Raw genomic sequence first — 23,525 nt, forward strand, 5'->3', positions numbered from 1 at the left:
GAGAATAGAATGCAAAATTTAAAATAAAGTTTTGAAGATGTATTAGGATGCAATATTAATTATGCATGCCATTCATAAATAATGTCAATATGCTACAACAGCTTCTCAGGATTTTATTTTTATTTTATTTATTTTATATTTATTTTTGTCAATTGCTTACAAGATAATAGGTATAAGTAAAACATAGTTATGAATACATGGATACATATAAGAAAAATAAATAAAGAAATAATAGGACAGGGATGGTAGGCAAGTTGGTGCTGTTATGCATGCCCCCTACAGACCTCTTAGGAAAGGGGTGAGGTCAATAGTAGACAGTCTAAGGTTAAAATTTTTGGGGTTTGGGGAAGAAACCACAGAGTCAGGTAGAGTATTCCAGGCATTGACCACTCTGTTGCTGAAGTCGTATTTCCTGCAATCAAGTTTGGTGCGATTAACCTTGAGTTTGTATCTATTGTGTGCTCTTGTGTTGTTATGGTTGAAGCTGAAGTATTCATTGACAGGTAGGACATTGCAATGTATGATTTTATATACTATACTTAGATCGGACCAAAGGCGGCCTAGTTCTAGGTTTTCTAGGTCTAGAATTTCGAATCTGATGGCATAAGGTATTCTGCAACAAGTAGAGGAGTGGAGAACTCTTCTTGCGAAATATTTCTGGACTTTCTCAACTGTGTTAATATTAATATTATAGCAAATGTTTTGTATGCTCTAATTATTAGTGTAATACTACCAGAGAAAAAGCTATGTAAGATTAGGTTAACAACTCTTAACGCTAGGATGTTTTCAGTTGTGTGTTTTTTCCCTTATAATTTCAAAATGTTAACATCTACATGGTGACAGTGATTGTAGAAATGAGGGAATAGAGAATCCCACTGAGATATTCCTGCTTCAGGAGAGTAGTTTGGGATTTCTATATGATGAAATAATCATGTTTTTTTTTTCTAGAATTTTGAAACAGTCTAAGCAAGTTTAGTCTAATATAGAGTTCCCCAACCTTTCCGGATTGGTGGCCTGGAGGGGGAAAAGGGGGATGGTTTTGTTGGAAGGGCAGGCACATGTGCGCCCATGTGGCCATGAATGCCCATGGCATGCATGGTGATGCTCGCGCGTTGGGCCGCAAGTGCCTGGAATGAGGTTCACACAAGTGGGGTTGCGAACACCAGCATCAAGGCTCATGCAAACATGGCAATGCTTGCACAAGTAGGGCATGTATGTGCACTGGCCGGCCACTCATGTGGCCCAGTGGTGATTAGGCTGTACCCCAATAGAGGGCTGCGGTCCACAGGTTGGGGACCTCTGGTCTACCATAAGAGGACTAATTACATCCACCTGTTTAGCTGTTTGATTCAGGATTATATCTCTCTACACAGATCCTTGAGTGGATTGAAGGGAAGGAGAGAAATATAAGAGCACTGTTATCTACCATGCATACAGTGCTATGGGAAGGAGAAACGAAATGGAAAACTGTGAGCATGGCCGATCTTGTAACTCCAGAACAAGTGAAAAAGGTTTATCGGAGAGCAGTACTTGTTGTTCATCCTGATAAAGTAAGAAACAATGTCTTGGGATTCATGTCTTACAAAACTAATTTTCTAGCTCTGTGTATTGCTGCAGGCAACTTCAGTTACACAAACAACTCTACGTTGCTGTTACCATTATTACTTTAAAATATTAAAATCTTCTACATGAGAGGTTTGTTTCTTGGGATGTACGATGTATTGTCAAGTGTGATTCATCTTGATAATCTTTCATTCATACTAGATCTACACAGCCCAGAGAAAAGACTTGAAATTGATTATCCTATTAGGACAGGGGTGTGAAACACAAGGTCCACGGGCTACATCTGGCCTGCAGGATGCTTAGATCTGGCCCGTGGAACCACCCTGGAAACAGCAAGGGACTGGCCCGTGGTGCCTCTGCCACGAAAATGGAGCCTGAAGGGCTGCACGAGCTGTTTTTGCTGGTAGAGGGCTGCAGGAGGCCGTTACAGCCAGACACGGAGCTCGGGAGCCCGTTTTCACTGACAGAGTGCTCAGGCCTCCATAGGCAGCCCCGCTATGAATGACGTTGAGCTGGCCATGCCCACGCTGGCCGCACCCACTTGACACCTCCCCCCGAGGTCAAACACCACCCTGATTCAGCCCTCAGTGAAATCGAGTTTGGCACCCCTATATTTGGAGGAGAAAGAGAGAGATGGTTTGGGTGTGAAATCTCAGGATAATTTGCAATATTTTTCTTTTCAATGTTAACGTCTAAAAAGTTCCAATAGGTTTCGTTTAAGCAGAACAAAAATAGATTTTTTGCCTTTTAATCTTCACAATGATTTTTTTTTATTAAAAAAGTGTGATTTGAAAAACTAATAGTCCCAGATTAGAAATAAATACACAAATCCCTCCACAGATTACTAGGATTAAGGTTTGATTTTGTGATAAGCAACATTTTTTTGCCAAGTAAGGTTACATTGATTGGCAATCATTAGCTAGCTAAGAAGAGTGTTCTATATTGCAAGTATTTCTTTAGAATAAATGAACATGTACAACTTATATCAATCCCACTATAAACGGATCCGTGCAGCATTTATTTTATTGTCATTTCTTTGTTGCTTTGATTAGTAAGACTTTCCTGAAATAATCAAACTTGATGCAGTGTTACACAAATGAATAATATACCTCCGTGGTTTGATTTGTTTCAAAAACAAGACTTAGCCTAACTATCTGTTCATTTGTCATGGAATAAATCTATGGGCTTATCTGCACTGCCTGGTTTTCCAACTCTTTTTGGAGGACAGAAATAGACAAGGTCACCCTCACCGAATCCTCACCCATTTCCCCAGTGACCTTGGGACTCTGCTTCTGAAGTAGACTTTTCCTATTGCCTTGTCTGGAGGGGGTCCTGTCAGTTTGAATGCTTTAGTTGGCTTCAGGTTGTCTTCATACTTCATGGGGCACTTTTTGAAGGAAGGAAGGGCTTCAGCTGAGACAATGCTTAGTATTCACCCTTAAATCATTTAAACCTTTCTGCTACTGTAACTGAAGCAATACCATAATCAGTATTACTCTTGCCTTAAAAGTCAAATTTTACTGGTTCATGCCCCAGCAGAACATTTTAAAAAATTATTCTCTCTCTCTCCAACACACACACACACACACACACACACCTCTCTTACTTCTTTGACTTCATTATATATTTTTTATAAAATGCCGTTTCACCATTTCACCCATCACCTAAAAACCTTTTCACCTGAGGTGACAGGTACAAAGCTAAGCCCTAGACTTAGTGTATGTTTTTGTTTTTAATTAAAAGCCCATGGAGAAAAATGGATGTCAGCGTTCCAAGTAATGCACCCATAGAAACTAGAACTCTGAGGCAGGCAAATTCCTCAAAGAACAATTTATTGGATACATCATATTGGCACAGCTGGTGAAAGCCGACTCTGAAAGTTCCCACAACTTTCACTTAATTAAAAAGTAAAAGTTCCCCCTCTTTCCCCAAGACACTGATCACACTGTCCAATCACGGTGCTGGCTGGTTGCTTGGTTACTTCACTCCTCCTCTGGCCAGCCACCTGTTACGATATCCTTGGTTCCCACAGGAAAACTTCTTTGTTTTTGCTACAAAACCCCATCTAGCTATTTCCCCCCTCCCTTTCCCTTCTTCTGCTTTGTGGCAATCCTGAAGTCTCCAAGATGGCCTCAGCCGGGTTCACTTCAGGTTTGACAATGGATTTGCCAAAGCAACCCCAAATTTCTGTTGGATATTTCTGTGTGCATGTACTTTTCAAATAGATCTTTGTACTTATTGAAACCTATTTTTTTTTTTTTTGCTTTCCTTCCAGGCTACCGGACAGCCATATGAACAATATGCAAAGATGATTTTTATGGAGCTCAATGATGCTTGGTCAGAATTTGAAAACCAGGGTCAGAAGCCTTTGTATTAGCATTCCTCCTCAGACGTTGCTGTAGATCTGTGCTAGTGCTTGTATCGTTCCCTGCCACATGATTTTCACAGCTGAACTGATGTCTGGCTGGAGATGTAAAAGTATTAATACTAGCCCGATTTTAAAAAAAATACTCTTCATGGAAAAGGAACAGAAAAGAAGGCTGATCCTTATGAATTACAGATGCAAAAAGAAAGGAGTTTTTGGGACTGATTTATAATGTTCTTTCAGATTTAAACAGGCATTCTAGTAAACTAGGATTGTTTGCCTTGAAACAAGTGAAATGAAATTGTTTCTTTGCCTTTAGCAAAAGGGACTCTGTACCATTTTGGATGTGGCTTGATTTTGAAGTTTGTATACAGAACTAACACAAAGTACGGTACATCTTCATTCATATGCAGTTATTTAAAACACTCTCTTTCTTATCCCAATTGGCCCTTAAACTGTTTGTTTTATTATATTTTGAATATGTCAGATAAATAATTGGATTATATTGCTGGTAACTTATTGCAGCCTTAAGCATAGCATTGCATTTCAAGTCTGAGATTTAAGCAGACATTCTTCACCATAGTTGAATTGGGAGTTGCATCTTTAAATAATCTATTATGTTAAATCAGAAACCTCTTGGAGATGGTATCAGTAGCACGCTGTGTTGACTGTTCTGCACTAATAGAAAACTGAGGGTGTGATTATATCGCAAGCTTTTAAAATTCCCCATTGAGATGTATTATCTTCTTACATACAGATGAATCTTTGACTTTTTCTTTAATTATGTTCTTCCAAAATTTTAATCGAGTTCAATTAAACATACGCTTTCCAGATAATTTTTAAATACAACCTGAGTGCAACAAAGGCTCACCTTCTAAGCCTCTGGAAATAATTTATTTTATAACTTATTCAAATCTTACCTACAATAGATATATTGGCTCAAAAAGCAATAAAATACAAACATCTGTATGGTACCTATGAAGATAAAAGTGATTTTTTCCCACCTTCTTACAAAACTCATTTTACATAGTACTCTTTCCACAGAGAAACACGTAATGTCGATTTTATTTAGGGGCATTACCTGAATGGGATCCAGTCATAGGCAATTGTGCATTATTTTTCCTCCTAAACAACTGTCATTAAGTCAGTTTAAGTCAGGAACAACCGTGTAGACCTGGACTGAGTATTATTGATCCTAAAGAGACTTTTGAAAATTGTATTTCTCATTTATTGAATGTAGGTAGCACTGCAGTCCTGTCACACACTAGAATATATTATATAGCCTATCTCCTTATAAAGCTGTTCAGAGATAGGTCTAAAAACACTGGGTGGAGGAAAATGTCTGTATTTTCACTAGGAGGCTAGTGGATGGACAGAAGTTTTCACTCTTTCTTAAAGGGGAATTTCAAGGTAATGTGAAAATCTTTGTCTATTTAGTGTTTTTAAGACAATCTGTTTTTCTGTTCTGATTTTCTAGTGAGAAACCCTTTTCTGCAGATACAGCATGTCAACCAGCCTACATTTATTTTTATATTACATGCCACCTTTTTGTTGTATCGATCCATTATTTATTGCCATTTACTGCCAATGTGAATCAAAAACATCAAGTTCTCCTTTTTTATATATAAATATATACAAGACATTAAGATGTTTGAAAAGTATAACAAACTGGATGTTATTTATTAACATATTATGAAATGTTTTGATCAAGTATGTGCTTGTCTATTAAAAACATTTTGGAATGTGAATTATGTTCCTGTGAATGGTTTTACTCCTTTATTTCCACCTGTAGATGCTTATGATGCTGTATATAGATTTAATTAATATAGCAAACATTTTTTGAGATTATACCAATTATTAGCTTAGCGTATCAAATTTATTATTTTTATAAGTCCAGCTAACTCAAGTTTATGTGAAACACAAAGCAATCCTTAAGTTTCATCTTCAGCACCATGAAAAATTAATACAGCTTAAACACCTCCTCTAACTGCTGTGTTTTATGCATGGAGATGAGACCTGCTATGCGATCAAAACGACTGAAACCAGACAAGGTTTCCTCTTCTGTCTTTTTGATGCTATCAGGAAATTACACTTTTATTCAGGTGTACCAAGAGTTCTTTTTTTTCTTTTTGTAAATCTGCAGTAAGCCCATTCAACTGTGAATAGTCTAAAAGATCTGTATATATTAAAAACTTCAAAGAACTCAGTCTATTTGATTTGTATTTATTCTTTGTGGAATAAAAGTTTGAAGATGTGGAAGGATAACAAGATGTACAGGTACACCAAATATGATGACATGGAAATGGTAAATTTGAAACAATTTTCTTTTGAATAAGCAAAAAAATGTCTGTGGTCTGTACAATTTTCTGAATTTATATTCTGGGGAACCTCCAAATGACAGTTCCTTGTTCAATTATTATTTCATGGAATTTTAAAATATATAAAAATGATGCTGTCTTCTATCTACAGCTTTCTTGTGCTTCAACACTTTTTTAAAAAAATCTCTTCCTTATGAAAGAATACCTGCTATTGCCTTTGGATTGCTTGCAGTTCTACCAATATCCTCTGGGTATGAATGGTCAGAGAAGCAATAGACTAAATCGATATAAATGAAGTATCAATTCCTCTTCACAGCGATCTAACTCTTGAATATTATGCTGTGTGCAGAAAAGGGGGAAGTGAATGGACTTTTTTGTTGAAAATTTTGTTGCCACTTTATTTTGTTAGGAGACAAGTTATGCTGATGAAGTGCTTTTCTTATGTAGTTGTGGACATTTGAGGCAGGGAAACATTCACAAATGTATACAATATTCATATTACACCGCTAGTAAAAAAATAAATAAATCCCAGGGTGAAATAGCCATAATGCATGGATGGTACTAAGAAATAGACCAAAAAGTATAAAATGGGCATTTATAATTCAGGGATTTATTCTCTACACTACAGCACCCAATGGTAAGTGGAAGCTTTATAGGGACAAATCTAGACTTGAAATAAGGAGGAATTTCCTGACTCTCAGGCATTAATACATTGAACAATTGAACTGTCTCTTTGAAGTACAGGGTCAGCAGTGGACATTTTAAAGAGATGATCGAACAACTATTTGTCCCACACTGGGTAGGCGGTTGGACGAGTAGACCTCCAAAATCTGTTTCAACTCTATGAGTCTCTGTTTACTGAGACTCATCTGTAATTCAGTTTAACACTTCAAACTGATGGCACTTCCAAATGAAGGTCTTCACACTGCTCCAGAAGTAATAATTTTAATGATTAATGATAATTTTAATGAATTTTAATGACTCTCTGCCCTATCATCCTCTTCATCTGGGAAAAGAATAAACCTCCTCATGCTTTTCTAAGCATTTTGATCATAAGTTAAATTGTTCTTGAGAAATCAAAAGAATAAAAACTGGAATTTCATTTCCTGTGCCATTACAGATTTTTCGGTAATATGTAATATGTTCTAGATCTAGAATATGTTCTAAAAATGCCAAATCATTTCTAAATATCAGCATGCCCACGGGAGAACATAAGATCCGAAGTATTCTCTTGTACGTTAATAAACCCACGAGTGGTTTTTTTTTCCAGACAAGCCTCCCCGCCCCTCAGCAAATTATCCCTCCAAACAAATGCTTCTTAAAATTAAAACTGGATGTAAATTTATTTTCCTCGAAAACTCTTGAGATGACAGTAAAGCAAAAATCAGTTCATTTAAGTCCCAAAGGTGCTTTTTCAGGAGATAACTGGACTTTCTGTTTTTTCTTCAGCTCTGGCTGGATAATGGGGAATGAAACCTCCATTCCCCACCATCCAATCAGTGCTGAAGAAGCTTTTTGGATGAGAAGTGAAACATTGTTGGAAGTTAAAACCCACCCCTCTCCTAGGAAAATGAAATAGTTTAGGATATACTAAAAAGGCAGAATATTTCCCCTAAAAAGAAAAGTAGAAACTCAAAGAGGCAGAAACTCACCCCCCCCCCCACCTTTGCTAATGGGCCATTACTCTGGCCTGGGCCAGTCTATTTTACATAACAAAGATCTACTCCAGGTAGAGCTATAATAGGAATTGCCCAAAAGCTCTTTCATTACATCAACCAAGCCTGGGACTCAGGACAGCCTACAGAGTTGCCCCTGCATGGCCCCAACCAATCAGAATACAAGCTCAAATTCAAATCCCAACAGAGGGCTTAAAACCAAGGGTCTCTAAGCATCTTGCCCCTTCTTTTCCTTCACCCAACATCTTGAAGCATGTGATCATCCTTTTCACTTTGGAGCTCCACGCCATGTGGTCCTGTCCACCGTTAAACCATCTTTCCAAACAGCCTCCATGTTTCCAGTGTCTTTTTCCCTACTTGGAACTGAACCCAGAAGGATATTTCTTCCAACAATCTTCAAAGAAAAACCAGGCCAGTTGCCGCTTGAAAAAGCACCTCAGTCATCCAGGTCACAACCATGACCTTGTCCCCCTGCTCAAGCAGCCCTTATACTATTCCAGACTTTAGTCTTGTCCTCTAAGCAGATGCTAGATCCAAGATGATGGCTGTTAACAGAGCAACCTGCACCGCACAACACTTGGTTCTATACTTTTCATGTATTATTACCGGTTGCATGATTGTTAAGTGTTTGGTACACAAAGCTTTTTCCCCTTTGAGTTCCACAGATCCAAGGTACCAATGAGAAAGTTTACCAAAGGCGTAACTAAGCCACTACAGTAATACCTACACACAAGAATGATAAAATGACCAAAATAAAATAAAATAAATCGTATTTCCTTAGGTAACACAAGCTGTCATGGAGAGCGCGCGAGAGAAACAAATTATATAAGTGGAATTTATTTCTACTTTCTCGAGAAAGAACTTCCTACTGAGATAATTCCTGACTCAAAAACTATGGGGAGGAGGAAAAAAAAAACCACGGTGAGATTTACTCGCAAGCTGGTGCTGTTCGAATACAAAGCAGCCTAGCGGTGAAAGAACCGTGAAAGATCTCACTTGATCGCTCCAGACCCCCGAAGCGGTGGCGCCCCGCCATCTCGGGATGGGTATTTGGGTATTTTTTGTTTTGTTTCTGTGAAGCAACTTCTCCCCGTTTCTCCCCTTTTCCGCCCCCTTTTTCCCTCCTCTCCTTGGGAAGGGGCAGGCGTTCGCAGAGGACCACGTGAAGAGAAAAGGCGGAAGAAGTTTCCCTACACTCCGCCTCCTCTGCCTCGAAGTCCGGAAAGCGATCGTGAGAATCGCCCCTTCAAGGAAGGAGGCATGGCGGGGATCAAAGGTACGAGGCATTTCCCCCCCCCACCTTCTCTGTGAGGGATTACCTTGAGGAGGTCGTAGGTTTCCACCTTCTCCTCATAGCGACCGTCGCTGGGGCAACCCGCATCTCTTCTTCCCCCAGAGATCCAAGATCTCTTTCTCTTCCCCATCTTCTCGCCGGTTACTCAGGCTCTCTCAGTAAAGAATGTTTAGTTTGGACGGCTCTTTTCTATTCTGCTGTTGCTAGTGGTGGTGTCGCTTTCTCGTGCACCCTGTCTTGGGGATACCCCCCAAGAACATTTCAGTCCTGCAGAAAAAAAGAGATCAAAGGAAACAATGATCCTCCCTTTGTCCTGCTTATTCAGCTGATTCATTGGCAAGTGCAATCTGGACCTCTAGGGTGCCACGCATCTACAAATCATCTTTTGTAGATGATTCCTCCTCTTCGCCTATCCTGTTGAAGCCCATCCCTGACCGCTCTCTTGCCTCATCTCAGCGGATTTTGGTGCATTGCCCTAATAAGTTACTTGAAACCACTAAGACTAGTTTGTCTTATTTCTGTGCCACTTTGTTGAACTGTTTCTGTTCATGGTATAATTAAATATGCAAGCCAAAATCTAAGAACAGAAACTCCCAATCAGGAAGGATATGTTTTTTGCAAGCGTCATCGAAGTTTGCTCCTTTGATAAACGGTAGTAGGTATGGAGGCAGCACTTTTAAGGGAAATATGAAATCATTCTGTATGGTCAAGTTAATGACATCATTTATCTCTTTGTTTAGACCTTCCGTGATTATCCATCGTGCCTTCCGGCCCTGTCCTATTGTCCCCATTTATTTGTACCTATTTCCTGTATTCTTCCTCATGTTTATACTTATACCTATTATCTTGTAAGCAATTGACAAATCAAATAAATAAATAAACAATAAAATTATTTCTAAAGAATGTCAGCAGCCAGTGATTTTTATAATTATATTTATGAGAGTTGCTTTATACAAATTAAACTGAGTGACATTCTTTTTATTTCCACTTTTGCAGCCTTGGTTGGCTTATCATTCACTGGAGTTCTTGGTTTGACATTTCTTATGTTGGGATGTGCCTTAGAAACATATGGGTAAGAACATATTACTTTGAGTGAGACAATATCAGTTCTTTGTTATCAAGTGTGTAAATTCTGAACACATTTAATTGGCATAAAAGTCTATTAATATAGTAGAACAATACAATTTGAATAGTAATGGTGGGATTAATACTTGGAAACAGTATGAAAAGAGAGGAAAACTGAACTAGCCTGGCAAAAATGTACCAAAAACAGTGGATTGAATAAATGCGTTATGTATGTGGATCAAAAAAATGGGAATTGGGGAAGCAGTACAAAGTGACTTATATGCAGATACTGCTCAACTTAAAACAATTCATTTAGTGACCAACATTACAACAGAACTGAAAAAAGTGACTTAAGATCATTTTTCGCATTTGCAATCATTGCAGCATCCCTACAGTCATTTGATCAAAATTTGGACATTTGCCAATTGGCATGTGTTTAATGTCAGTTGCAGGGTCCCAAGGTCATGTGATCACCTTTTATGACCTTCTGACAAGCAAAGTCAGTGGAAGCCAGATTCACTTAACAACCATGTTACTAGCTTATCAACTGCAGTGATTCACTTAACAGAGATGGCAAGAAAAGTCATAAAAAGAGGCAAAACTCACTTCACAACTGCCTTGTTTAGCAATGGGAATTTGGGGCTCAATTGTCGTATGTCAAGGCCTACCTGTATTTATCATGTGTGATGAGGTAGATATGTGAATATAGAACAGCTGCATTTTTGTATATGACTAAAAAAGTTGATATTGCATAAGCATTTGTTTTACACTTCCTTAATCTCCTCTTCTTTATCATTCTGCAGTACCTACTGGCCATTATTTGTCTTGATATTTTATGCCATATGCCCTATTCCTCACTTTATTGCAACAAGAGTAAGCGATGATACAGACGCAGCAAGCAGTACATGCAAGGAACTGTCATATTTTTTCACAACTGGAATTGTGGTCTCTGCTTTTGGACTTCCTATCATTCTTGCACGTGTTGAAGTGGTAAGTCCTGTACCAAGACAATGAGAGTTAACATGTATGTCCGCAGAATTCTTGCTGTGTGAAAGGATTCTTAACAAATGATTTCTCTTAATTAGCACCTTTATAACATTGTCATTGAAAAATATACCAGATTCTTGATTATACAATAGGACAGATTCATTCAGGCATTCCCTTCATAAGGGTCAGGAGACATTGCATAAATAATAAAGATTTCATAGTTGCAATTATATTTCTGAGTTCATATATTATGCTAAATTTTAGTTTAACAAATCACAACTTCAACCACAAAGCACAAGCTGTAAATCATGGCTTGGAGGAGATCATGGCTGGGTTTGCGATCAGCCAATCAATACATTTTATTGAGGTCACAGAACAATAGTGAAGATTAATGACATTGCTTCAGGAAATAAGAAAGAAAATAACATCAGTAAGAAAGAAAATAACATAGTATGAACAGGGGGAAAAGGTGACTTTTTATCTTTGTGTACTTTCTGCTGCTTCTTGTAATATTGCCATGTCTGGGAAATCGCCCAACAGAATTGTGTTATTTGTTATTTGAAATTTCATCTGAAAGCAAAAGTTCAGATAAAGTTGTCTAAATTTTTGTATTAAGGAGATGCTGTAGATAATCATTATAGAGTATGCAGTACAGAAAAATGGGTTACTATTTCAATTCTCTCCCATGAATATTTGCTGGGAATTGGGAGAAATTGCTGAAGGGATTATATTAAAAAAATGCAAGAATGAAAATTCTCTGACGCTTTGAAAGAATAAACTGTTTGAGATGTTTTCTGTCTACGGATTAAATTACTAGTTTCTAGTTAGTATATTTGCAGAGATTCTATCTTAATGAGCCAAAACTAAGCCAAAATATGTTTGGCTTAGTGTGATATGTGAATCAACCTGTTTTTCAGCAGTTGAACTCATGCTGGCCCCACCTGTGGCTTATTGAATTTCATTACTTGCTAAAACATATACAGTACCATGACTTGTTGATTATGATTTCCACATTGTGCTAAATTATAATCTAGCACACTATTACAGGAATGAGTTTTTTTTAAAAGCATTCATATGCTTAGATGATACAGTGTATATTTTTAAAGAGGAGGTGTTATTTATTTTCTTCAATTTTGGACTTTGAATTATTTTTTCAGAATTTATATTGGAAGTTGCAAAATTGATTTTACTATCTCTCTTTTTTCCCCCCACCAGTGAGAATAAGTGTATTGTATGAAAGGTCCTTGGTGCTCTCTGAGCTTTGTAATTTTCTTGCAAACGTTTCATTAACCAAACTAGGCAATATCATCAGTGCACTGTATGTGCGTGTGTGTGTGTGTGTGTATGTTTTCTTAAGTTTTCACGGGTATTTATATGGATGGTATTCAGCTTTGTTCGGGTATTTTCCCACATCATTATAGTTGTGTGTTTAAAGTTATAGCAGCGTTTCGGCAGAATCTCATCTGCCATCATCAGGCTTCTGTATTGTGTTCGTCTGTGAGTCACACTTTCACAGCCCTTTCTGTTTTAAATTTGGTGCTAGCCTACACTGTGCCAGAATGGTTTTTTCTTCATCCTGATTGGTTGGGAGTCTTGGTCTGTGTTTATTGGTCTTGGAGTTTGCTGTTTTCTGCTTGATTGGTGTTTATAATATCTTCTGTCTGTTTTGTAGCTTTTTTTGTCTTGATTGGCTGGCAACATTGTGTTTCCTGTATTAGAGGCTTTTAGTGAGGCTTGGCTCTGAGTAAACGGACGGCTATCATTTATTAGGAAGCTAGGTTTCATCTGGGTGCCTGGTTGGGGTGTGTTTGAGCTGAGATATCAGGGGGGATCTGTTTGTGCCCAGGTGTTTGCCTGGCTTGTGGTGTGGAGTTTTTTTTGTTTGTGAGTGCAGGCTTCCAAATAATTGACAGTCTGGTGGAATCATCTCTTCTATTCATGCTTTCAGGTCTTTTTTCAATCTCTATGGCTTCTCTGATAATTCTGTGGCTGGGGTTTTCTATAGTGGCTAGGGTTTTGGTGCCATTGAAGTTGATGTAAAAGTCTGACTCACAGACGAACACAATACAGAAGCCTGATGATGGCAGATGAGATTCTGCCGAAATGTTGCTACAACTTTAAAAGCACAACTATAATGACGTGAGAAAATACCCGAACAAAGCTGAATACCATACATATAAATACCCGTGAAAACTTAAGAAAACAAATATATATATATTTGCCCCTATGGGATCACAGCTGTCACCCATCATTGCAAACCTGTTCATGGAAGAATTCGAATCCAGAGCCCTAGCCAATACCACCCACAAACCCAAACTATGGCTAAGATACATCGATGACACATTTGTTATTTGGCCCCATGGAAAAGAAAACCTAAACAATTTCCTAACACACCTAAACAGCACAAACCCCAAAATCAAGTTCACCATGGAAACGGAAACAAACACAACTACCATTCCTAGATATACTAATCTACAAAAAAACAGATGGCACACTAGGACACACCATATACCAGAAGAAAACACACACCAACCGCTACCTCAATGCCCAATCCCACCACCACCCAGCACAGATAAACTTTGTGGCCAAAACACTAATTGCCAGAACCAAATGCCTGGCAGGCAAGACACATAAAGACTGAACTATGCACCCTGACTAAAGTACTGACAGCCAACGGCTTCCACAAAAGCAAAATCACCGGCTTGATCCACAAAAGCACACTGAGACATGATGGAGACCTAGAAGATGAACAGACCTATGGAACAGCTGCCCTGCCCTACATAAGATGTACTACAGACAAAATCAGTAAGATACTACACAGGCATCACATCAAGACTGCCTTCAAAACAGACAGAAAAATAGCGGCCATCCTAAGAAACCCCAAAGATAAAATTGACCTGGAAAACCAAGGCATATATGAAGTCCCCTGTGCATCATGCCCTGCCACAGACCAATAGAAGAATAAGTACCCACCTAGATGAACACAAAAATGCAGTCAAAAAGCTGGAACACACTTCCTCACTAGTCCAACACATGAAAGCAACAGGTCATAGCATCAACTTCAATGGCACCAAAACCCTAGCCACTATAGAAAACCCCAGCTACAGAATTATCAGAGAAGCGATAGAGATTGAAAAAAGACCTGAAAGCATGAATAGAAGAGATGTCTCCACCAGACTGTCAATTATCTGGAAGCCTGCACTCTCAAACAAAAAAATCTCCACACCACAAGCCAGCCAAACACCTGGGCACAAACAGACTCCCCCAGATACCTCCAGCTCAAACACACCCAACCAGGCACCCAGATGAAACCTAGCTTCCTAATAAATGATAGCTGTCCGTTTATTCAGAGCCAAGCCTCACCAAAAGCCTCCAATACAGGAAACACAATGTTGCCAGCCAATCAAGACAAAAAAAGCTACAAAACAGAAGATATTAGAAACACCAATCAAGCAGAAAACAGCAAACTCCAAGACCAATGAACACAGACCAAGACTCCCAACCAATCAGGATTAAGAAAAAAACATTCTGACACAACGTAGGCTAGCACCAAATTTAAAACAGAAAGGGCTGTGAAAGTCTGACTCACAGACGAACACAATACAGAAGCCTGATGATGGCAGATGAGATTCTGCCGAAACGTTGCTATAACTTTAAAAGCACAACTATAATGACGTGGGAAAATACCCGAACAAAGCTGAATACCATACATGTAAGTACCCACAAAAACTTAAGAGAATGTATGTATGTATGTATGTATGTATGTATGTATGTAGGTCTTGGCGTGTTCGGGTCTTTTCCCGTGTAATATATCTTTATGTATACAGCATGTATATATGTATACAGGGGCACGGTGGCTCAGTGGTTAAAGACGCTGGGTTTATCAGCTAGAAAGCTGAGACCCGAGTGCCACATGATAGGGTGAATTCCCGTCCTTGGCCCAACTGCTGCCCACCTAGTAGTTTGAAAGCATGCAAATGCAAGTAGATAAATTGGTACCACTTCTACGGGAAGGTAACAGCGTTCTGTATGCCTCGGTGTATCATCACATGACCACGGAAATATCTTTGGACAACTCTTTCTCCTGCAGCTAAAAAACAGAGATGAGCATTCCCCCCCCCCACCCAGAATTGGACATGATGGATGGGGGAAACCTTTACCTTGTATGTATATATGTATGTTTATATATACGATTTATATTGATTGTTTCCTAGTATGATTTGAGTACACTAAGTGTTGTACCTTATGATTCTTGACGAATGTATCTTTTCTTTTATGTATACTGAGAGTATTTTCACCAAGACAAATTCCTTGTGTGTCCAACCACACTTGGCCAATAAAGAATTCTAGTATGTATGTATGTATGTATGTATGTATGTATGTATGTATATATACAGTGTACTATGTTGTGTTGCTATACACAACAATAGCCCTGATAAATTTTGGTTACATTTAGAATTAATGGAAAATGCAACAGAAGTAAAAACGTATTTAGTATTGTTGCATTCCATTAATTTTACATATTTTGTTACTCTTGGTTGCTACATTCAGTGATGAGTCTCCTTCCAGTTCATTCAAATTGTTCTCAATATTAATTATTAACCTTTATTTATTTGTTATTTTTCAATTTTTAAAATCTTGCCTTTATTGTTTTTATCAATAACTGAAAGCAACAAACATACCCCCTTCCTTCTCCTATTTTCCCACAATAACAACCCTGTGAAGTGAATTGGGTTGAGAGAGAAATGTTTATTATAATTCTATTGATTGTGTTTGTCAAAATTTACTGAGTACCCAGTAGGATCAGTTAAGCAATAGGATTCCCAGTAAAACAATCCAATAGATTTCTTCTGAATTTTTGAGCGTGTCTTGATGATTAAATAATGGGTGTTCTTATTAAAACATAACTATATAAATATTATCTATACTTATCATCTTATTTTATAGAGTTGTTTCTCAATTTCTTGATTCCAATTTTTTGTGTTAATTCTTTGACATGTTGCAGTTATAAAATTGTCTCCGCCAATTTCTGAGAATATTAGCAACAACACCTAATATTTTCTACTATACGTTTGGCTAAGTGTATTTTTTTTTTTCTTATGAAAGATACTCTATAAGAAAAAAAAAAAAAAAAAAACACAATTCCACAGTCATACCACAAGAGGGAGCTCTAATTCTTTCCTGTTCTTACTAAAATAAATTTAGCTCCTGTTTAAAAATATAAAATGGAGAAAAACATTTTCTGACAATTTTCTTTGCAGAGGAAATGTAAACTCTGTCATATCCACAGAGCTTAAGATTCATCATAAGAAAATATTTTAATAAGGCATAACTTGATATAGTGCTGATTCTTTGATGCGTTTCTGAATCTTAAAAGCATATGTTATATAGCTTTTACATTTTACAAGCAGAATGGAATACAGAATAACAGAGTTGGAAGGTATCTTAGAGGTGCTCTGTCCAGTCCCTGATCAAGCAGGAAAACGATATCATTTCAGACAGATGGTTGTCCAATCTCTTCTTTAAAACATCCAGTATCCACAACTTCTAGAGGCAAGTTATTCCACCTATTAATTGTTCTAACTGTCAGGAAATTTCTTCTTAATTCTAGATTGGTTCTCTCCTTACTAGTTTTCATCCATTGCTTCTTGCCTTGTCTTCAGATGCTTTGGCGAATAAGCTTACCCCTCTTCTTTTTGGCAGTCCCTGAGATATTGGAACACTGCTATCATGTTACCCCTAGTCCTTCTTTTGATTAAACTAGGCATACCCACATCCTGCAACTGTTCTTATGTTCTTCTTATGTTTTACTCTTCAATCCCCTAATCATCTTTGATAAAGACGATAAAGCACATTTACTTTATCAGATTGGTATCAGTGGCATGCAAAGGACAATATAAAACTTATCAATTTTGAATTAAAACTCCACTATTAAATGAGGTTTTCTCTGTAATAAGCATGTTTATGATTCGTTTAGTCTCATAGATAAGCAGCCCCTTGTACTATGAAAAATAATTATGAAAATACCTACAGGTACTGTAGCACAAAGTATTTAAATATATTTTAGTTTTGACCAAAAATATTAGTAAAATAATACTTGGGAGATTAATCACAGAAGCATAGGCTTCCCAGGGAGATTAGTAATATAAAAAGACTGAAGCCTTTAATGCGTATTACATGGATCTCATGCGTGTAAAAAGAGGCAGGATTTTTATTATCTGGTCCTGTCTGCTATTTAGTCATTTTTATCTGCCCGACAGCACCCTAGTTCAAAATTGTCTCTGAGATATCTAGTTAGAATAGAATAGAATTCTTTATTGGCCAGGTGTGATTGGACACACAAGGAATTTGTCTTGGTGCATATGCTCTCAATGTACATAAAAGAAAAGATACATTCGTCAAGAGTCAAGAATCATAAGGTACAATAATAGTCATAGGGCACAATAAGCAATCGAATCATACTAGGAAACATACATTGTTAGGATACAAGCGACAAAGTTACAGTCATACAGTCACAAGTGGGAGGGAATGGGTGATAAGAAGTGATGAGAAGATTAATAGTAATAGTAATACAGACTTTGTAAATAGTTGACAGTGTTGAGGGAATTATTTGTTTAGCAGAGTGATGGCTTTCAGGAAAAAACTGTTCTTGTGTCTAGTTGTTCTGGTGTGCAGTGCTCTATAGTGTCGTTACTAGTAAAGTACCATTGCATTGGGCTCAGCTCTAAAGACAAATACTTCCCATCTCTCTGTGATGAAGATGAGTGGATTCTAAATAAAATAGATAGATGATAGATAGATAGATAGATAGATAGATAGATAGATAGATAGATAGATAGATAGATAGAGTTGCTTTGATGTTATTCATCTACTTTATCCACTCTCTGCCTCCCCATTTCTCTCTCTTCTCTTGTCAGACTTGCCACATTTAATAATATTTTTTTTGGGGGGGAGGGTGTATCCATCATTCCTGGAGGATAAAATGCTTCTTGCTTTAACATTTTTATAGCATCTTTTGAAATAATAGTTCTTTCATTTTGGTTTTTCACAGGAAAGTAAAAGTATATCTATCAATAAAAACTTGAGGAGCTGATTCATGCCTTGTAGTGTGCTTGATTTACAACTCCATGATACTCTTCATAGTATTTCATCAAAGCATTAATGATTTGAACTTAAGTAAGAAGTCTGTCATTTTTAAAAATGCTTTTGGTGCACTTTCTAATTATGGTATCCCAAATCCATTACCACACGATATCTTGTTCAAGCACCTCTCCATTTACTTGTTTGATGTGAAAACAGAATATATGTGCATGTTTCCTTTGCCCTTTTTCTTCTGGCTTTGACATCACTTTGTTTGTTAAATTGCAATTTTCCGTGACATCTGAGTTGGGGACTTATAGTTTAACAAAATGTGGAAGTACTGAAGTATGAAAAACAGAGGTGGAGGATCAAATACACACAGCTTGCTCCTGATCAAACAAACTGCACCTGGACTCGGATAATTATGTCTGAATTAATGTATCTTTGACTATGCTACGCACACTACTTTCTGTTATAATTGCTGGCTAAAAGATTTAAGGTTTCTATTTCTGAAATTTTTCTTGAAGCAATGGAGAACTGTTACAATCCGAAACATGTTTCCAAATACTGTGCTTTTCCTATCACTAAATATATCTTATAACACATTTTTACTGTATGCCACTAGATACAAAACATAATGTGATGAAACAATGTGCCTGACCTCTTAACTTCTCCTTTTAACAATTTGAGGCTTGGCATATTAACATTCTTGCACAATATTTAATAAAAGTTCTCAGTCCTCCTAGGGATTGTTGCATTAGTTATAAAACCTTTAACTTTGGCACAAATATACATTCTCTTTACAGAAATCATGCCAGGCCACCAATAGAGAAAAAATTATAAGATGAAGAAAGATAAACAATATCAAGTCATCCTGAAATGACAATTGCTATGTTTTAAGGGTAGGCTGAAATTCTTTGCTGTTGGGGCATCTTTAACAAACAACTAAATGACTAAAAAAAATGTCCAAAATTTCTAGCCAATTGTTAACCTTGGTTACAATCTTGCAGTGCTTTATTGGTGTCCACTGGTTCTCTAAGGGCTTTTAAACTGCCACTCCTGACTATTATTTTCTTTGATGTACAGGTAGTCCCTGACTTATGACCCCAATTGACCCTCAAAATTATGTTGCTAAATGAGACATTTGTCAAGTGAGTTTTGTCTCATTTTACGACCTTTCTGGCCACAGTTGTTAAGTGAATCACTACAGCTGTTAAGTTAGCAACACAGTTCTTAAGTGAATCTGGCTACCCCATTGACTTTGCTTGTCAGAAGTTTGGAAAAGTTGATCACGTAACCCCAAAACATTGCAACCTTCATAAATATGAACCAGTTGCGGATTTTGATCACATGACTATGGGGATGCTGCAACAATTATAAGTGTAAAAATGATCCTAAGTTGCTTTTTTCAGTGCTGTTGTAACTTTGGTCACTTAATGAATGGGTGTAAGTCGAGGACTACCTCTTCATATACAATAGTGGCAGCTTTTCCCCCTAATAATTTATAACATGCCAGCTTGATCATTCTTTCCCATGGCACAGGTGTCCACAGCCGCTGGGTGGCCCATTACCAGGCCATGACCCATTCAGAACCAGGCCACATTAGCAGGAGGCCAGTGCGCATGTACGTAGCTTGACTTGCGTGAGCAGTGGGCTGGCACGCATGCATGCAGCTTGACTTGCATGACTGGTGGGCTGTTAATCCCCTGGCCCATTGCTTGTGTAAGCCAGTTTCCTCCCCCCACATCGCTGGGCCACCAAGCCATAAAGGTTGGGGACCACTGCCACAGCAGCTATAGGTTAGAATCATGGGGAAAATGTAGGCTATCTGTTCTCTCTTTGATTGAAAAGTAGTACAAGTACTGTGACTGCCACTACTATCTGTATTATTGTTACTTTATTAGTTTGTATGTGATTTTTCCTATATTTTATGTCTATGTTTTATGAAGTATTGGTTGTGTATTTTTATTCCATTCTCTGGTTTAATAAACATTTTATTTTTTTATTAACTATATAGTCACTGATAAGATAGCACATAATCAGAGTTAGAAAGCAATAGTTGATAGCTGAAAAATACTCAAGTTGTGAATGAATTCTGAAATCCACAATTTTAGGAAATATGGCTTAAAGAGAAATATAGCAGTATATGGACCTCATAGAATACTCTGATATAATAATTTAAATATAATACATTTAAATGAGCATTTCATTCCTTGTTAAGAAAAAAAAAAATCTTGTTTCTATTCCACTTCTCAAATTTCAGCCCAAATTGGGCTGAGGTAAGGAACTTCTTGTAGTAGGGGAAATCCAGACTTACTTACAGATTTTATGTTGTGGCTGATAACTTACAAATAATTCTTCACAATTAGCTTTATGCTTTGGTGGGTGAGCTTTCTTGTAAATTTGCATTAATTGCTCTCTTGAGCCATTCAAGGACTTGTAATTGTTTTTATGTCAAGTTTGTTTTAGCAAATTGGATGATGAGTTCTATAATGACTACTAATTACATAATTAGTAGTTCTCTTGGTTCTTAAAATTTGGTGTTTTATCTTAAGTGCTTTTACCATCCTGATGTTGTATTTCTTTGGACTTCTCTAATGCTCAGAATAGCCTATATTTTGTATCAATGAATGAAAGGTTAATTTTATTTTATTTTCTATTTCAGATCAAGTGGGGAGCCTGTGGTCTTGTGCTGGCTGGAAATGCTGTAATTTTTCTTACAGTTTTAGGCTTTTTTGTTCTATTTGGCAGAGGAGATGATTTTACCTGGGAGCAATGGTAGAATTTACTGAGATATTCATCTACAGTACATATGTCACACAGCCTTCCTTGATCTTTGTTCATTTACTTATTATTATTTTGGTGTGTATATGGATATACTATGTATACATATGCACATGTCAATGTATTTAGTGTATGAATAATTTGATCAGTATTAGCTTAACATAAAGGAAGTGTACCTTATATACTACTACCTTTATTACGAGATACAAGTAAATTTCCACAGTACTGTGGGTGATGTTTTGAGAATGCAAGAAAAACTATGCAAGTAAAGATTATTTTGTAATAATGGGGGGCTTTCTTCTGAGTTTTTGAATTAGGAATCACATTTGCAATTTGACTTTAAAGCAGGATAATAAAAGATATTAATTTATCTTCAAGGTAAATACATCATAATTCTTAAATATAAACTGTTTACTATTCAAAGAGTCAGCATATTAAATCACTCCGGTTTCATATAGTTTTGAGACGCAGTTGCCAGATCCACTGACTTTAGAGCAAAAAGCCATCTTGATATCCTTTTATCTTCTGCATGATTAAGAAAATAGGACACAATCTTGTGTATACCACGATTGGATCCAGGTTCTGCCACCAGTGAACAGAAAAAATATTTTCCTCCACTAGAAACTTCTGATCCAGCAGAAGAACTCTACTTTTGCAATACAAAAAGATGTGGCAATCTTGGTTTATTTCTCCTGCAATCTTTAATCCTGCTTCTCGCAAATATGTTCTAGAACAGGGGTTCCCAACCTGGGGTGCAAGACGATATTCCAGGGGGTGCGAGAAAAGTCCAGGTAAATAATAGGATATTGGCTATATGTTGGCATTTTTATTTATTTATTTCAGGGGGTGCGAGGTTCGAGTGAAATTTCTTTAGGGGTGCGGGGTGAAAAAAAGGTTGGGAACCATTGTTCTAGAAGATTGAAGCGGTTTTCACAACATTGGGAGAGAAATGCTTGGGCGGGGGGTTGGACTAGATGACCTACAAGGTCCCTTCCAACTCTGTTAATCTGTTAAATGCTCCCAAGGTGGGAAAACCTGTGTCCTGATTTAACAATATCGCTTTTTGAGAATTCCTTTAAATAAAAAGCCAGTTTTTATAAAAATGAAGTTGCTAAACCATGGATGCCTATCTGGAAGTAGGTTTCATTTAATATAATGAAGCATATTTCTGAGTAAAGATGTGCCCTATAAATATTAAATAGAATGGTGGTATTCTATCGGTTCAGCCTGGTTTGGCTGAACCAGTAGCTCCAACAATCATTTATGAGCAAACTGGTTCGCTCTGATGATCAGCTGTTGGGTTCTCCTATCTGCCCTGGCTCTATACTGGCCTTTATTTCCTGCTTTTCAACCTCAGCTGCTTTGTGCGGCACAGCCGATTGCTGCGCATCAGCTGTTGAAGACCCAGGAAGAGTGCAGGATTGCAGGAGATTGCAAACCCTCTGCGAGTATACGCAAAACGCGCCCACCAAGCCATGCCCACAGAACCGGTGGTAAAAAAATTTGAAACCCACCACTGATTAAATAAACACTTTGCTTTGGTTTCTGTTGCACTTTAGAAAGCTACATGTGTATTTTCCATCCCCAAATAAGTATACAATTTGTGTAGTAAAATGATCTATTAGTTTAATAATGATGTTCATAAATCATATTACTTTTCAGTAGGTATTAGACTATTGGTTTTTTCCCCCTTTAAAATAGGAATACACTCTTTGGAAGATGAGGGAAATCTGTTTTGTTTGTTTCTGGTATAAATAACTAGTTGGTAAATTGTTTGAAATAAAATTGTTAGGTTCATAAAGATTCACAATAGCTTTAAGTAACAATCTCCAACTTAGTCATCCTACAACTATATGTCAGCAAATATGTACTCTAGTAGTTTTCATTAGATGGTAGAAAAGCAAACTTCAAAGAGTCTAAGGAGGGAATATTTAAATAATTCCCAGGACTCTGTCTATGTTGAGAAGGGATTGTTTAAAATCTGCAATAACCAATGCAGTTTTGAGTAGTCTCTTTCCTTTTTGGGGAAAATTGAACAGAAAGAAATTTATGTAGTTTAAGTACTCACATCTTAAACATCCCAGAAAAGAGCTCTCCTCTTCCTTTCTCATTTCATCCCATTCTCCTGTAAAAAGTCCAAAAATAAAAAGCCCTCTGTTATATTATTTTCCCAAAGAATTCCCTGCCATCAGATGCCTTTCTGCACAGCATTACATCCAACTTAGTGGAAAGAACCTGCAATTCTTTACACTATATTTTACTTTACACTTTTATACACTATGTATAAAAACTGCTTCGCTTTGGGGAGGTCTGATTTTGAAAAGAAACTTTTGCATTTTCTCACTATAAAAATGTTATAATGATTTTATAATCTGTATCATGTGAAATACTGA

At 37.3% G+C, this 23,525-nt stretch overlaps 2 protein-coding genes across 2 annotated transcripts in view; both read left to right on the forward strand.

Annotated features, from left to right (window-relative positions):
* The window catches only part of DNAJC6 (DnaJ heat shock protein family (Hsp40) member C6), a 67,884-nt gene extending 58,838 nt beyond the window's left edge, over nucleotides 1-9,046 (forward strand). Inside the window, exons 18-19 of the mRNA XM_087960418.1 lie at nucleotides 1,374-1,550; nucleotides 3,839-9,046. Of these exons, the coding sequence (XP_087816544.1) occupies nucleotides 1,374-1,550; nucleotides 3,839-3,940 (279 nt within the window). The 3' untranslated portion in view covers nucleotides 3,941-9,046. The remainder of the gene's footprint in view (nucleotides 1-1,373; nucleotides 1,551-3,838) is intronic.
* Nucleotide 9,047: 1 nt separating this feature from the next.
* Nucleotides 9,048-21,502, forward strand: LEPROT (leptin receptor overlapping transcript). Its single transcript, XM_026665987.2, has 4 exons — nucleotides 9,048-9,198; nucleotides 10,213-10,288; nucleotides 11,085-11,271; nucleotides 21,014-21,502. Exons 1-4 carry the CDS (start codon nucleotides 9,183-9,185, stop codon nucleotides 21,128-21,130), a joined length of 396 nt encoding a protein of 131 aa, XP_026521772.1. The 5' UTR covers nucleotides 9,048-9,182; the 3' UTR covers nucleotides 21,131-21,502.
* The last annotated feature ends 2,023 nt before the right edge of the window (nucleotides 21,503-23,525 follow it).

This window comes from Notechis scutatus, chromosome 3 (assembly GCF_049901735.1).
Source record: "Notechis scutatus isolate UNSWTSFEM ecotype Mainland chromosome 3, rNotScu1.2, whole genome shotgun sequence".
NCBI classification, from domain to species: domain Eukaryota; kingdom Metazoa; phylum Chordata; class Lepidosauria; order Squamata; family Elapidae; genus Notechis; species Notechis scutatus.